General features: G+C 35.1%; 4 protein-coding genes across 4 annotated transcripts; 1 reads left to right on the top strand and 3 right to left on the bottom strand.

Moving 5' to 3' along the window:
- Nucleotides 1-917: 917 nt before the first annotated feature.
- On the top strand, nt 918-4,059 carry LOC125211252 (peptidyl-prolyl cis-trans isomerase FKBP62-like). Its single transcript, XM_048110980.1, has 12 exons — nt 918-1,177; nt 1,287-1,373; nt 1,463-1,723; nt 1,806-1,880; nt 1,959-2,039; nt 2,147-2,341; nt 2,425-2,520; nt 2,602-2,777; nt 2,854-2,976; nt 3,142-3,288; nt 3,578-3,705; nt 3,784-4,059. The coding sequence occupies exons 1-12, from the start codon at nt 991-993 to the stop codon at nt 3,908-3,910; spliced, it is 1,683 nt and encodes a 560-aa protein (XP_047966937.1). The 5' UTR covers nt 918-990; the 3' UTR covers nt 3,911-4,059.
- A 1,983-nt stretch (nt 4,060-6,042) lies between these two features.
- LOC125209795 lies at nt 6,043-6,909 on the bottom strand. The gene has a single exon (XM_048109377.1). The coding sequence runs from the start codon at nt 6,907-6,909 to the stop codon at nt 6,043-6,045; it is 867 nt and encodes a 288-aa protein (XP_047965334.1).
- Nucleotides 6,910-9,643: 2,734 nt separating this feature from the next.
- LOC125215271 (E3 ubiquitin-protein ligase CHIP-like) lies at nt 9,644-12,923 on the bottom strand. The gene is made up of 8 exons (XM_048116641.1): nt 12,743-12,923; nt 12,583-12,650; nt 12,407-12,470; nt 10,977-11,048; nt 10,666-10,799; nt 10,413-10,551; nt 10,232-10,342; nt 9,644-10,133 (listed from the first exon to the last, which is right to left on the bottom strand). The coding sequence occupies exons 1-8, from the start codon at nt 12,845-12,847 to the stop codon at nt 10,008-10,010; spliced, it is 819 nt and encodes a 272-aa protein (XP_047972598.1). The 5' UTR covers nt 12,848-12,923; the 3' UTR covers nt 9,644-10,007.
- Nucleotides 12,924-14,066: 1,143 nt separating this feature from the next.
- LOC125210644 (60S ribosomal protein L32-1-like) lies at nt 14,067-15,604 on the bottom strand. The gene is made up of 4 exons (XM_048110195.1): nt 15,479-15,604; nt 14,967-15,061; nt 14,459-14,640; nt 14,067-14,348 (listed from the first exon to the last, which is right to left on the bottom strand). The coding sequence occupies exons 2-4, from the start codon at nt 15,054-15,056 to the stop codon at nt 14,219-14,221; spliced, it is 402 nt and encodes a 133-aa protein (XP_047966152.1). The 5' UTR covers nt 15,057-15,061; nt 15,479-15,604; the 3' UTR covers nt 14,067-14,218.
- Nucleotides 15,605-17,456: the final 1,852 nt, after the last annotated feature.

Here is a 17,456-nt window from a genome sequence, read left to right as displayed (position 1 = left end):
AATTACCATTCAAATTGAATTTAAATATAATTAAAATTTACCGTAAAAAAATAATCCCTCCTTTCCATGTTATTTGTACCATTTCGGCTCGTTACAAACTACTTACACTATTTATAGTTTAAGTCACAATTAATGTATTAATATGTTAGATTAAGTTAAGAGCTCTTTTATTAAGTGATCTCTTATTACACTTAAAACTCTAATTTAATTACACTAAAAAATCAATCCCAAATTTACAACCTAAAATGAAAAGTGCGAGTAACATGGGACGGAGGGAGTATGTGTTAATTTTTCAATTATTGGATGACCAATTATTTAGGGATAGTGAATTGAGACTTGATACTTTATTTTATTTTTTTCAATCTAAACTGCATTTTAAGAACTTACTATAGGTGATTTGTGAATTATATTTAGTTTATTTGTTTTGAAATTAGATAGCTATTAATTTGGATTGTCCAAATTGCCCTTTGAAGGCCTTAAGGGCATTTTCATCCGAAAAAAGTTCAAAATACCTCAAATAATATTATCTTTTAGTTTACGGACCTAAAATGATATATTGGCAAAGTTCATGAGCCTAAAAAAAGATGTTCCCTCGTTTGATTAAGATTCAATTATTCGGAATTATTGTTGGTGACGACGGAGTACACAATGAACAAATATAACTCAAAATTCATGCTTTTATTTGGGTTTCTACTTGATTAATTCTAATGAGAAACAAAATTGCTAAAGAACAAATTGTATAGGAATGTATCAATTTATTTCGGTTCCAATCGGTGCAATCAATATGTAATTCAAATTTTAAAATTTGTTAAGTTAAAAAGGTAAAGAAAAATTGAAAAAAATTTAGTTTTTTTTGCTAAAAATTAGCTGAAAATCAGTTAGATTTGCAGTTGCTGTATCCGTACAAAGCGTTTCTAGAACTTCTGCATTTATAAGCTCAGCTTCACACGACGAGTACTCATCACTGTCTCGTCGGCTCGTTGCTTTCAGATGGAAATGACAGACGATTTCGACATTCCGGCGGCGGAGGCGGTGGAGGCGCACTTGGATCTGCCGGAGGACAGCAGCTACATGAAGGTCGGAGAAGAGAAGGAGATCGGATCACAAGGCCTGAAGAAGAAGCTCGTCAAGGAAGGCGAGGACTGGGACACTCCCGACAATGGCGACGAAGTGCAAGGTACAATTCCTCAATTTTCATCAAATTTAGGTCATTTGTGTATGCGATTTTGAATTCTCAAATTCTGGCGACTTGCTGTTTTGCTGTTGAAAATAAATTTTACTTTCAGTTCATTACACTGGAACGTTGCTGGATGGAACTAAATTCGATTCGAGCCGTGATAGGGCGGAGCCTTTCACGTTTACGCTTGGGCAAGGTTTGAATTGGTGATTCCGAATTGCGATGTTCGAATGCTTGAATATCGGAATTGTTGAAAAATTGGGGGTAAAATGAAAATGTGTGCAGGGCAAGTGATCAAGGGGTGGGATGAAGGAATCAAAACGATGAAGAAAGGGGAAAATGCCGTTTTCACCATACCCCCTGAGCTGGCCTATGGTGAATCTGGCTCGCCTCCGACTATCCCTGCGAATGCCACTCTGCAGTTTGATGTTGAGTTGCTGTCGTGGTTGAGTGTGAAGGATATATGCAAGGATGGTGGTGTGTTCAAAAAGGTTCTCAAGGAGGGGGAGAAATGGGAGAATCCCAAGGATCCTGATGAGGTGTTTGGTGCGTAAGCTCTCACCTTCAATCAAATGTGGATTGATGTGTATTGAATTGTTAGTAACTGACATGGTCGTGTGTAATGCAGTCAAGTACGAAGCACGGCTAGAAGGTGAGGCTGTCGTTGCCAAATCCGATGGAGTTGAGTTCACTGTTCAAGAAGGTGTGTTGGTGAAATATTGATTGACAAAATGTTTGTGTTATTTGCATACTCCTATACTGATATTCTTGGCATGTTTAGGTCATTTTTGTCCTGCCCTTTCGAAGGCTGTGAAGACGATGAAGAAGGGGGAGAAGGTCCTCCTTACAGTGAAAGCTCAATGTAAGATTAGCTATGGCAGTTACCCAAGATTCTAAGTTGATAATTTTATCTATGCAACTTCTATACAGTTCTAATTGGTCATGTTTATGTTATGATCTTTGATGCAGATGGGTTCGGTGAGAAGGGCAAGCCCGCTTGCGGTGATTATGGAGCTATTCCACCTAATGCCACACTGGCTATTGACCTCGAACTGGTATCGTGGAAGACAGTTTCCAATGTCACCGAAGACAAGAAAGTTGTCAAGAAAATACTGAAAGAAGGGGAGGGGTATGAGCGCCCGAATGAAGGGGCTCTAGTTAAATGTAACCACGTTCTGTGAATTTGTTTATCGTCAATCTTTGATATGAAATCTGTCATCTAATCATGTTGTGCAAATTTTGTTTAGTGAAATTGATTGGTAAGCTGCAAGATGGTACTGTCTTCCTTAAGAAAGGCCATGGTGATAACCAGAACGATCTTTTTGAATTCAAAACGGATGAAGGTACACCCTTTTTCCTAATTGCTCACTTCTGATTATGTGATTTGCAGTTGCATATTACTGAACTTGTGCTCGTATAAGCAGAGGAAGTTGTCAACGGGCTGGACAAGGCTGTGATTACAATGAAAAAGGGAGAGGTAGCACTTGTGACAATTTCTCCAGAGTATGCGTTTGGTTCATCTGAATCACAGCAAGAGCTGACCAAAATTCCTGCTAACTCGACTGTTTTGTACGAAGTCGAGCTAGTCTCTTTCGACAAGGTCAGTTTAACTGTGGTTTAGGTTCAGGTATCAATGGGTTTGTAAAATTTGTTCAACTTGCTGGTGTATATTTCAGGAGAGGGAATCTTGGGATATGAATAACGAAGAAAAAATTGAGGCTGCTAGCAAGAAAAAGGAAGAAGGGAACGCTTTGTTCAAAGCTGGCAAGCACGCGAGAGCCTCAAAGAGATATGAGAAGGTATATTTTCATCTGAGCTTACAAATGAGAATGTGAATTTGAATCATCTGAGCTTATGATATGTTAGATGCCAATTTGAATATTTTCAATGACTGACTTAATCTGAGGTATGATATGTTAGATGCCAGTTTGATACAATGACTGAATTAGATATACGCAATGCAGGCTGCCAAATACATCGAGCACGACTCCTCTTTGAGTGAGGATGAAAAGAAGCAGGCCAAAGCTCTGAAGATCACTTGCAACCTGAACGACGCAGCTTGCAAGTTGAAACTTAGAGAATTTAAGCAAGCAGAGAAGCTATGCACCAAGGTTCGAGGGTGTTTACTTTTCATGAAATAAGATATATGATTGACTAATTTCATCCCGTTAATATGATTCCTTAATCCCACATTTTCAATTAGATAAAAATCAAACACAATTAGCTCAAATAATAGGAGTTAGCATGGCCCTTGAGATATCCCAAAACTCCTAAGGGGGCATTTACCTACTGTTTTTACTTATCTAAGCTAATCATCAAAGTAAACGCCCCCTTAGGATCTTGTATGCACGATTGTAAACACTGTCTGAACGAGCTAACAATCGAAGTTGTCCATTGAAGGTGCTGGAGCTTGAGAGTACAAACGTGAAGGCGCTGTTTAGAAGAGCTCAAGCATACATGAACATGGCGGATCTGGATCTGGCCGAATTTGATATCAAGAAGGCGCTCGAGCTCGACCCCAACAACAGGTAAAGGAAAAAACACAAACACTCTTCTTGAGCTCACTGTGATCACAAGATTCTAAACATATTGTGTGGTGGGATTAGGGATTTGAAGGTGGAGTACAAAATGCTGAAGGAGAAGGTGAAGGAATACAACAAGAAAGATGCAAAGTTTTATGGGAACATGTTTGCCAAAATGAACAAGGCACAACCCATTGACAGCAAGGCATAATCTCTAAACCAGTCTTCCAATTCAATAATTCCACTTCCTTATTGAAAATAAGGTTATTCTTGTTTTTTCCATTTTTATCTTAGTTCATGCTGGGAGTTCTACTTTTGTGGATTCATTGCCCTTATCAGTTCAAGATTTGAGTTGCCTTATTTCTTCTTCTTGAGTTGCTTTTGATATAGTTTGTGGCATTGATAAATTGAGTTTAAGGTTTAATTTTGCAAGCATCGTATTTATAATGTTTGGGTATTGTAATTCACACAAATATGTAAAGCGAGTCGACGATGAAGCACAATTTTGTTTTTTAGATGCTTCTGGCCAAATCTAATATAGGAGGTTCGAATTATGGTTTAATTGGGGAATCATAATTGAAATATTTTAAAAAAAATTATATTTATGATTCATATATTTTGGTCTTAAATTTAATTTTTAACTTTTCTTCATTATGATTAAATATATATTAATTGCCGACATTAACACAGACATTTTAGTGCCATTTTTTATTACATTTCTACAAACAAGAAGATTATACTACGACTAAAATTTAAAGGGAAAGAATCTACATATATTTGGTGGGACTTGGGAATTAAATCTCAAAAGAAATGGCTACAATCCTTAGTAATTATTAGGAGTAGTATAATATTGAAAATGAAACTCTTAATATATTACTACATTTGAATAAATATTTAAATATGTGTGTAGATTGAATATTTGTATAAATGAATGATGATATTCATTTTGCCAGCCCTCTTTATGGAAGAGAAATTCGACATTCAAACTAATTTTATTTGCAACTCTTGTTAGCCTTTCACATTTTATATTTCAACTTGAAACAATATTAGTATAATACAGTTACCTAAATTAGTTCGAATATCATAACGTCCCTTCACAAATAATCTTTGAATTCCACATGCAACTTGGCGTAACCTTTATTGACCAATATCTGAATAAACTACGGCGACAATGAGCAATACCTGTCAAATTTAGGTCCATTCAGTACTTTGGTTTAATCAATAAATAAAATAGTATGATGAATGAATGTATGTTTATAGTAATATAATAGTATTAAAATATATGAGTGGGAAGAGGTGATTGGCTCCCGGATGCTAGAAGAAGACATTCAAAGGGGTCAGTTACCCTTATATAGGATTATTCAATCAAAAGACAAAAGCGAACACACTTGTCCCCCTTTCTATCTTTATTACCTTATCCTTAGTGAATGTACCCTGCCCCACTCTCTATCTGTCACATACATATTCCAGATTTAGATATTTCAGGTGAAGCTAAGTTTATACTAAATGACTTAGTAGTATTTCATTTTGAGTTTTTATTTTTATGGATAAATGAACATAAATATAATATAAATATAAACGCAGTGAGAATTTGAATCCAAAATTTTTGGTTTCAAGTATTAATTCCTCTATTGCTTGGTGAACTCATACATTCCTTTCTGAATTCTATCATTATTGGTGATGGCCGTTGATTCCGAAAATGAAATATAGAAGTACAATTTTAAACTCGTGACTTTCTAAGTTAATACTATATCGGTTCCTATAAAATAAGTGTAATATGGAGTGATATGCATTTCGATCAAAATAATTGGCGTACTGTAAAAGAGAAAATGTAATGTTAATAATTATTTAAAAATATATTAGTTGGAGAAAATGTTGGGTTAGGTGGTAGAAAGATAAAATAAATTGATATATCTAATGTATAATATATTATGGGAAAATGTTTATAAATGAAAATAGACTCATTTTTATGTGTATATACTAAAATAATAAAAATATAGTGGCAACTGGCAAATGAGGGTATTCTATTATGTCAATAATGTAATGACTGACGATCATAAACCACATATTATAATTGAATTGAATTGTAATTTCTCACATTTTATATTAAACTAAATTTCATAACTCCCGTCTTTGTTTTTAATATGCCGAAATATATATATCCAAAAGATCTCTTTTATGCTGTATTTTAGTATTTATTAAATACTCCTAATTTACACGTGTACATCTTGCTAATCTGCGCCGCCGCGTTACAGTGAAAAAAAATACAGGATAATATATTTTAAATTAAATTATTTATCCAAAAATTCATTAGCATTTCATTTTTGTTAATTTTGTAAGCATTCATCTCGTTCTACCCGCCGCCGGAAACACCAAAAGGCCGCCGTTAGCGGCAGCGTCAAAACCAACGGCGCGGCACTTGACGCGATTCTCCGCCGCCGGAGACGGAAACAGATTCGTCGTCCGCCGGTACGGTCCCAGCCACTTGCACTGCATGAACCGGTGCTTCCTCCACGGCGGTAGAGTCAAACCGCCGCTCTTCAGCGAGCACCTCGCCGCGCTGCTCGCCGCTCTCAGGATCTGCCTCATTTCCTCCGCCGTTCCGACGTAGATCCGCGGCAATCGCCTCAGGAGGCACTCGTACTCGCTCGTCGGCCGCGCGATCGCGAATTCCGCCGCGAAATCTAAATCGACCACGTATCTAGACCTCATCCCCACCGCCGCCGAATCGACGTCGATGAACTCGTAGCTTCCGCCGCTGAGACCGCCGGAGCTCGGCCAATTCGTCTTGCAAACCGCCGCATTGTAGCCGCAGTTCCTCAAATACGCCATCACATTCCGCCGCATCATCTGCTTGTTCGATCTGAGGCAATCGAATATCTCCGCCGCTCTCCCAACCTGAACCCTAAGCTGATTCCGAAACAAATCCGCCTCGTTCTCCACGATCCTCCCGATCAGATCCACGCTCTCCGAGATCGAATCGCACATTGCCCGATCCAGCTCCGCATCCGCACCGCCGCAGTCCTCCGCCGCCGATACGACCGCGTCGCAGCCGAAGAAGAGCGCGGAGAGGCTCGAGGAGGTGACGTCATCGTCGTCGGCCTCAGCGCTGTGGTCGCTGCCGCTGCTGACGTAATCGGGTCGGGTCACATCGCCGCCGACGATCCGCGCCTTCGCATTCTCGTCAAACGGGTCAGTCACTCTCTTCATTCTCATAAAACTCGATTTCATTATTTTCTTTGTTTTAAATAAGATGAAATGCGTATTTGTTTTGGCTCCAAGGTTTAATCGATAGCATGGTCGTGTATTTATATAAGGAAAGGTCACGAGAATTAATAATTAAATATGGAAATACTCCGGGGAATATTCCGTTAATGATTAAATATAAATAAATATGAGTGGGATAGGATAAATAAATGAGGGAGAAGGATAATACCTAGGATTAGTGTTTATTCATTATTCATTCATAGTAATTAGTATTACTTTTAATTATATAGAAGCATATTCTTTGGATTGTTCCCGTTGACATGGCAGGAGATTATTGGGCGTTTTAAGTTTTAAATCTTTATTTTTTTCATATATGGAGTAGTATATAAGTATATTATTGCAACTATAGAGAAATTTTAATAAATGTTTAAATTTATAAATTAGCAAGATGAATAAGTTTTATTTATCGCACAGACACTAAAAACTGAGTAATGATAAATAATTTAAATAAATAAAAAATTGTATATATAGTTGGATTCTTGTGAATTTTTCTTTGAAATCGGCACATAAATATTCATTAATCTAAAATTAATAAATATGTTATATATTAATCCTTCTGCAAATAGTTAATTTATTGTATATCTGCATAATTATGTGTAAACTGAACTGAATATTTATAATAAATATTTAAAACCAATTTTTAATGATAGTATCTTATAAATACAACAAAGTTAATTAAGTAAAAATAACATAATTAATAATAAAGAAAATTTAGTGAAAATAATACTCCATTATTCATAAAAAGTTAATTCAACTAATTAAAATAACTTCGTTTCAATTTTAAATTCTGGGATATTATTTCCGCGCAATCTTTGTAGATTTTTGTTAATTAAAAAATAAATATAGACATAGTCAACTTTTAGGGAAGCGTTTATCATGGCGGTGTTACACTAGTCTTAAAGTTGATGCCATATAGTAGTAATTACTAGTATTAAAATACTGGTCCACATATAGACCTAAAATTCCATCCAAAGTGCCTCACCTTAATCTTATAAGATAAATGCATATACTGGTAGGAGTATATATTTACTAATTTACCTTCCATCAGTATAAGATAAAACACTGATTTTATTATCTGTCCACGTGGATAATCAGTATTAATGTGTTCCTCTCAATAATAATAAGAAGAAGAAATATAAATTAATGATGTTTGTGCAACTGGTAATAAAATTGATGGTTTGAGGCGTGGGTGGGTGAAGGGGATAAAGGTTGAGTGGCCATGTCTCTTGGTGAGTGCTAAAGGTGGATATTATGGCGAAACGAAACGTGTTAATCGGTGGTAAGCAACGAGTAGTATATTCAGAGGTGGATATGCAAAATATGCTGTCTGCTATTCCAAGAACTAATCCTACTAATATTTTATTTCAATATATTCAATGTCTACGTGGTCACACCTCCACACACTTGTTATTCTTCTCAATATTTTATCCATATTCAAAATATTTATATTAGTATTAGTATAGTATATGAGTTCAGACGCTTCCTCTTAATATGTTGAGTTAAATAGGAAGGAAATCATTATTAATTACTCCTACAAAATAAATTATTGACGTGGTAATAAAGTATAAGAAAAATTAAATTAAATTTATTATTTTTTGTCATAAAAGAAAATTAATTCAACTATAATGGAATTTTAACGATCCAAACTACGATGTGATAGAGGGAACAATTGTGTTGAGATTCGTCAAAATTCTAGGTTGAACAAATAGAATAATCAAGTTGTAATAAGTATTTGTAATATTACCTTCATAATGACTATTCATGTTTATAATCAACTAACTATAAAACCATGCACTATTTAATTATAAAGTGGAATGAGCTAAATAAATACGCGTTGAACGATACTATAACAATAAATTTAAAATTTAAATACATAAACGGAAATTTCAGAAACCAATTGATAAATGCGTAAATTAATTACTAGTACTAAGTTTTGTACGATAATTTTTAGCCCCATTAAAAGTAGCACGTGTCTATTGTTCTTCCATTGGGACTGACACCGACATTCATATTATTGGCCGTGTAGTGAGTCATCACTGTTGTGTTTCAACCACGTGAGTATAAAATTAAATAAGGTGAATATATATTCCATTTGGTTCTCAAAAGATAGGCTAACAGAATGCGACTTGAGTTTATAAAAACAATTGGTAGCATCAATAATCATTAACTTGTTGTATATCATAGTAGTAGAAAAAAAAATTTAAAAAGGCAAATTGCGTAGAAATTTTATGCTATTTTAAGATGAGTTTTGTGTCACAAGTCAGTGTAGTAGATAGGTCATAGGTTCGTGTTCATATATAATTGCCAGTGATAAATATACTTCTCCTACTATATTGGTTCTTGATTTCTCTAAAAAAGTAATCATTATATTAAAGTTTATATTCGTGAATGAGACATACAGAAAAGGCATAATGTAAACATCAGTATCTTCTTTCTGTGATCGGAAATTGATTCTGAACAAGTAGTGGAAATTAAAAAAACACCACGTGTTTAGTTTGTTTATAATACTAGTAAGTAAATATCATTATATTTTTAAATTTTTTCTCATTGCTTATATGAGTAATGTTAAGCATAATAAATTTTAAATTTACACTAATATTGTGGATTACTCTATTATTATTTCTCCTAAAGAAGATTATTAGACTGAAAAGTTGGTCCAAAGCTTTGCCAATTCATGTATTGTGATTGGGCTGGATATGAATGGCTTACTAAATTTGGGCCAAAAGCCCAATCAAGAAATTAGAATACTTGGTGGTTCAAATTTGACATTCAAACTTAAGCCACAAGAATTTTGCCTCGAAACAAAACGTTGGCAACAAAAAAACACTGTACAATTTCGGTTTCTGGAGACCTATGTGAGATTTCTAACTACTTGTGGTAATTAAATCAGACTTACTATAAGTTATGCAATGATCATACTGTTCTATAAACCTTACGATGTTCGAACGTGCTCGAAAAAAGCACAAATCACAAATAAGTTGTCCTTGTTCTGCTGGAGAGACGCTGCGAATACTTACATGGACATATCGAAGATCCCAGCTTCAGTCCATCCGGTAGGCCCAGCCGTGCGCCTCCAGATATGCTCGCACGGCTTCTTTTATGGCCAAATTCGGTACCAACTGAGACGGATGCAGCGTTTCACGGGTAATGGGGTCAAATCTACCCACCTAACAAATGGAAAATTCGGAAGTCACGCTCATAAACACATGCTTATGAGTTATGATGGAAATTACGATCATGTGAGTTCAGAGACGCGATAACTCACCTTCTGGAGGTGATCGAGGATCACTCCTCTTTCGTATGTCACCCCACTCGGAGTGATCACAGGGTCACGCAAAATATCCAGAGTGATTTTACAACAGAGGTAGTCTGGCACCTGAAAATCAATAAATGGAAATTTAAGAAGACGGGTAATCATATGAACATACAAAGACATCGATGCTCACCTCCGTTGGGGTATCATTCTCTGTAGCTTTCTCAAATACTAGGTTCAAGGCTTTGATTTGATCTAAAGCAGAGAGGTGAGTTTCATCGACGAAACCATCTTTTTCAGAAGCATTGCTTAGGGCTTCTTCACAAGCTTCTCTGTTACTCACAGTAAGCAATGCACGGGTAAAAAACAGACATAATGCCATACCATAAGCACACACAGAGAAATTTTAAGACCGGCAAAGAAGAGAAACCAAAGATGGAAATTACTTTAAGTTCCGAAGCTCCCAAGATCGCTTGGTGGACTCTTGTTCCCATAACAAGTATTTTGCCTTCGCGAGCTCTTGCCATATTTCCTCTACCATGTATCCTTGGGGGTTTGCACCCCTGCCAAGATCCAGCGCCTAACATCATGCATGACGAACAACCATTATTTTCAATCAAGGCCCAATGTTCCAAATAAAAGAACCATAATGAAGTATACCAGTCACCCCAATTCATCTTGATCTAAACATTTACGCAGCCAAAATAGTGAACACGAATCACATACAAGCATATGAATACAGATCACTCCATCATACCTTATCCAACTCAATCACTCCTTTTGCATATTCTTTCTTTTGCAGCAGAGCAAGACCGAGCATATAGTGTGCCTAAAAGGAAAAGGCGTCAACAATGAGTTGTAAATATAGTTCGAAAGTTTTTTGATAGGTAAATATAGAAGTATAGCCACACAAATATCTCAATGCTTCATATCTAACATTTCAATAGAGTCATGCTTGAACGCAACAAATATTTTCAAAGGAAGCACCTGCAAGCTATTTAAAAGTTCAGTTATTCAAAATTCATGAAGGCAAACAAGTTACATAATAGTTCAGGTTTCAATAACTTCCAAAGAGAGCTAAGAGAAAATATGTTTGTTGTATGTTGGATGTTAACAAAATAAGAAAAGTCCATACATACATACATACATACATACATACATAGTTACAGACATACATTTTACCATCCATGACTTATCAGAGTCGGAAAATATGTTTAACTATAGTCTCGGAAAACTAAAAGAAAACATAATCCATCAATGTTTTCAGCAACTACTGCGCCCTTATGCAGAACAAGTCTATAAAGTTGAACGTCGATGTCTCCTTCTCCTACCAGAAAATATCAACATGCAGTCGAGTTCTAGCATTAGATGTCGTGTAACGAAAGATTCAAACTCAGTATGTTTGTATTCACCAAATAAGCTGCTACATTAATGCAAATTCAAGATTTCATGGATTTCAGTATCACAACTTACAGATGCTAGCTAGGTAAACTCAGCATTGAGCAACCAATGTCAACTCTAGTAAGAAAATGCTGTGTCTCAGTGTTCTTTATATTTGACAAATTTTATAGTCAATGAATTTTTCGTGTAAGGATACAATGTCAGCAGCTCTGGGATCACACCCACTTGGCTGATTGTTTTGGTTCGACATAAGTTTTGCACTTTCTCAAATCTGTTATATTTATATTTACAACAACAATCAATGTCCCCATCGAATTCAAGGCTACTTTGCCAACAACGTCCAATCATATTGTGTCCAAGACTAGGAAGAGTAAACAAATAATGAATCCTAGAACTTGTAGAACTTTTTTCCTTCCCTATGAGGTGAAAATAACACGTATAGCTTTGGAACCGAGATTCTTTTAACTGAATGGCAACTGCAACACATGCTGTATTCCTTCATAATTCAATCAACAATTCGCTTCATTTTCAGATAGCCCTTGCCTTAGCTTCTTTAGAGGTAAAGACCTCGAATCCATCGAGGCGCTGGTTTTCACTATTAATGATGCCTAATCATTTGTTTCTCAATATATACACTCTCCTTCACATTCCTTCTTCACAATTACTAATTTAATTTTGATGATTCACATAAACCTCAGCATAAATAGCAAAATCACAAATAATATGACGATCACAAATGAACTAAGAAGACCTAGAAGAATTTCGCACAGTTTTTACACTCCATACCTTTACAGAATAGTGATCGAGCTGAATCGCTCTCCTGCAATCCTCCTCCACACGCGTCCAGTCACTGCAGATAAGGAGAGAGAACAATCGAATGAAAACAATAGGTCTCAAACAAAGATAGGAAACGAAATCTTCTCCAAACTGAAACCGGAAACGAGTTCAGTGATCGTGCATACTTCCTCTTGCGATGACAGAGAGCTCGATTGGTCCAATACACCGCCACATCGGGGCACAGCGCAATCGCCTAAGGAGAACCGAAACTTCTTCAGCAACGCGATCGTGAGAGAGAAAAAAAGTCAATCAGTTTGAAATCACAAAAAAAATAAAAAAAAGTACCTCGGTATAAGCATCAATGGCGGCGCCTAACCGATCCTTCTTGAAGTACGTGTTGCCGTCTTGCCTCAGCTGCTCGGCTTGTTTCGCGGCCATTGTTGGCGACATGAACGAGTGAATAGGAGAGAGAAAATGCGCGGATCCAGAGATTTGCTGATTTTGCTTCAGATTATGAATAAGTTTGTTTATAATTAACTTTTCTATTAATCGGCCCCCAATTTGGAATTAGATTTGAGTTAGGATAGGATTACAAATAAATTAGCTCTAGAATGTTCTATTTACGTCATAAATTTGTTTGGTCAATATTCGTCTTAACTCTTAATCTTTATATGGTTCATTAAATATATGAATCTTACGTGTGACACAACTTTGTGTAGATTATATCCCAACTAAACATTTTCTTAGGTAGGGCTATCAAAATAGGGTATATGATTTTTGAATTGTCGGGTACTGGGTAACCTGATATCCAATTAGATACACATGAATTATTCAATTTTTTAAATATCTGTTTAAATTTAATAATTAAATGTAATCCAAATATTCTTCACTTTTAAGTCAAATTTAGGGTTTTTTCCTCTTAAATTCAAACTATTTTAATTTTGTATTTCTAAAAATTCATAGTTAATTTTCTTAATAAACAATAAAAAATAAAATAAAAATCCAAAATCGAGAGTGGATGAGTCCGTTGTCAGGGTACCGAAAATTTTTTCGGATCGAATAATAGATTTTGAAAAATTCAGATAGGATACCCAAATTGACTAGCCTAGACCCTTTAGATAGGCCTAAGCCTTTAGATACGAGAGTTGAACAAAAGTTTAATTTTGTCGAGAGTAAATGTGTACTACTCCCTTCGCTTCGCCATAGTTGAGGCAAAACTTTTCGACACGAAATTTTAATAAGGAATATTGGATGTGTTAAATAAATTGATAAAAAAGTAAAGGAAAGGAAAATGTAGAGAGAATAAAATATAAAGTGAATAAAGTAGACAGAATAAAGTAAGAAAGATAAAAAAGTTACCATATATAGAAACGACTCAACTATGAAAAAACTTCCTGAAAACGGAGGGAGTATCATTTATGTAATAGTAGTACAAAATGTAGACTACATCACAAAAATTTTCTTCTTTATGTTTACAGAGTGTTCTCTGATTCGCTTCACAAGCTTTGTGGCTTAGAAAGGTCGGCATCTTGTGTCCCGAGAACTGATAATATTCTTTAAAATAAACAGAATTTTGACCATAATTCTCCGATAACTTAATTATTTGAATGCACACAACTTTTAACGAATTTCATTTGAAGATAACAAAAGGATGAACTGCATGTTTAAATGAAGTTCAAAATGTCTTGATTGCATAACACATAAATCAAAACAAAGTCGAATAATTCAACTCTCGAGTCAATAACCTTAATACTAGTAAGTAAAAACACTGACAGAAAAATAAGGAAAGAGGTAATAAGTAGCAGAGCTGTGCAACACAGCTTACTCATCTTCCTGGCTGCGCAGCCTAGCCAGTTTGTTGGTGACTACAACATCGAGCTGAGCTGCCCGCTCAACGATCTCCTTTCTCTTCCTGGTGGAGACATTGTGCGCAATCTCAGCACAGTACTTCCTGGCAACAAATGACCAACATAGCGTGTTATAACTCACAGTTGCACCGGAAATCAATGTGACAGTAAGTGCGGTAGTAAAACATTAGAGATAACACACAAACAAATGAACCTGTTGTGCATCATGAGAATTTCAAGCTCCTTGACGTTGTGGACAAGGAATTTCTTAAACCCGTTGGGTAGGTAATGGCGGGTCTTCTTGTCCGATCCATAGCCGATATTTGGCATCAAGGTGACTCCCTTGAACTTTCTCCTGACACGGGAGTCGATACCCTTGGGCCTGCGCCAGTTGGTCTATCACATGAAAAACAAAGCCAATTAGCAACACAATGGCCTAAATTAAGCATCATATGAACAAAAGTAACTGAAACTAAACCTAGCTCAAAACATCTGCCATCACCTAAGCTAAACCAAAGAGACAAATATTGAGGAATAGACTCATGAAATCTCTTAACCCCATGTATATATGTAGTATTACTCGATCCCAGTTATCATGAAGCATTGAAAAAAACCCTAAAATTAAACGATAGCATCTAATAAGTTGATATTACTCTACTTCTTCGGTCATATTCATTTGGTATTACAAAATCTACAAATAGAATCAAGGAATTGAAGTATACCTTGAGACAGGCATATCTGTCGCTGTGATGCCTCTTAAACTGGGTGACACGCTTCTTCACAACCTTTTTGTTCAACAAAGGCACAGCCATGGCTTCTGCAAACACACAAGTAATAGTATTAAGAAGCGAGCACATCAAAACAAATGCTGCTGCATATTCCCCAAATTTCCAGATTCGCACAGCAAATTTCAATCAACCAAACATACTGAATGTATAAATCATTTTCTAGTATTAATCAAGCTGCAAAGCTTCGGTTACGCAGATATACATCAACAACTGAACAAAAATAGAGAACATCTAGCTACAGAGCTACTTCTCTAAAATGAACGCAGAGCAATCAAATTGAGACTACTGCAGAAGATAATCCATCATTACATTCATCAAAACAGCTCTCTATTATCATATCGAGTAGGTGAAATCTTCGTAAGTTTCGGATTGAGTTAATAATAGATATAGATTGAGCTAAAAACAACAGTGAACATGACAGAAATGAAGAAACAACGGCGGCAGACCTGGTGATGCGGCGGCGCTGGATCTCCTCCTTTAGTGTCTCGACGCTATGAGGTATTGGGTTAGGGTTTTGAGCAATTTATACTGTGAATACAGCTGAGTTTTGAATTGGGCCGATATGAAATTAGGCCCTATCGTCACTGGGTTGGATTTTGTATCCATGCTGCGGAGCTTTAAATCTTTAGGTCATTTATCTCACATTCTCACTCATTGAGGTGCCTACAAATCAGCGCTGAGAATAATCACTAGGTCTGCCGGTGGATACTCTGAGTAATTACCAAAAAAAAGAAAAAGAAATGATCATGTATCATGATTTGTGCTATTTATATTTTTAATTAGCATGTTTGGTGCAAAATATGTATAATGTCATGCCAAAAAATACTATATATACTTAAATAACCTCAATAATATGTACAAAGTGAGAATTGGAAATAAGGAGGACAATTTAGTAATTTTGTTTAAGTATTTTGGTTCAACTTTTAAAGTTGTTAGTTAATCCATCAAAATCATGTGTTAATAATCCAGGTGAAGCATAGACTTCAAGTTGAGCTTCCTCAGGCCGAGTTGCATACTAATATTAGTTAAGTACTCCCCCAATTCCATGTTAAAAGTAATCATCCCTCTTACTCTCTTCATATATCTTACTTTATTCACCATCCGTTTAATACATTATTCTTAATCTATGTGATAAAGAGAAGTGTATCTATTAATCAAACACACAATTAAAATTAGAAAAGGACTTGTAACTTGTCTAGTATAGCGCTATCATACACCCCTTAAAATATAAAGATTACTATCTGTCACATTTATTATTTGTTAAATCCCATTTAATATTTTTTTAATACACTTTTAATGCATGAGATTTTAAATAATACGTATTCATCACATAATTTACCATTTTTCTAAATGCACGTGACTCAAATAAATGTGTCGAATGTTAGGAAACTAAAGCACAAGCAATCGTGAATATAAATAAATAAATATAAAATTATTTACTAATTTGATACTGCATGATATATATGTAACAAATAAATTTGATTATTATTCGGGTGATATTTATAAATCATTACTGGTATAGTGGTATACATTTTCGTATATTGTGATTGTGAATTGGCCCAATATATACAGCCCAAATAAGTCCAAATTTGAAACTGTGACAGTTGAAATTATGGGGTAGTATATATTCAATTTAACTCGATTTATTTTACAGCGATAGGTGGTTAGTTAATGAAATATACTGAATATGTAATAAGTCAATATGCAAAATATTGCAATCCATATTAATTGATGGTCGTTCTCCCAACCGTGAACGTACATCTTAAAATTAAATCTACACCACTGTCTCTGACAACCCATGGGCCATTATAAAGAATTAAAGTCCATATGGAATTATGGATTGTCACTAAAATTAATAAACATATACTACTCCTAGTTAATATCTAGCTACTTAAATTAACAGAAATAAATACTATTTAAGTACATTCTGACTACGAGTTAATAAATCTATTTTTTCTGAAAATTTTCAACTCAGTTTTTTATTTACCTTGGACCAGTTAATTATACCACTACTACTACTTTTGTTTACAAAAGTATTCATTTGTGTTTTACATCGCATAATATAGATTATGACTAGCTATGATTTTACTAACTTTGTCTTCTTGTTTGTAGTTATCTTACAGTGCATTTCTTTGTTCCCTTTGCTACTGTTAGCCTCAAGTGAAGACATGAAGTTATCAGTTAAGGTTCTTGCATTTTTGTTTTATTGTCCTTTAAGGTATTTTTGATACAATGATTGTGTTTTGTTGAGTAATTTTTCTACTACTAGTATTCTATTTGTGGTGTTTTATCTCGATCATAATTCTTATAGATTAGTAATTTGAATATTTTTTCTTTGCTCATGAAAAAAAATAACTATCATTTAATCAACAAATTGATGTCTTTAGTACATATCATACTATAAAATCACAAATGAGAATTTAA

The sequence above is a fragment of the Salvia hispanica genome, chromosome 3 (genome assembly GCF_023119035.1).
Source record: "Salvia hispanica cultivar TCC Black 2014 chromosome 3, UniMelb_Shisp_WGS_1.0, whole genome shotgun sequence".
In the NCBI taxonomy this organism is placed as follows: Eukaryota; Viridiplantae; Streptophyta; class Magnoliopsida; order Lamiales; family Lamiaceae; genus Salvia; species Salvia hispanica.
This window is presented reverse-complemented; position numbering and strand designations above follow the sequence as displayed.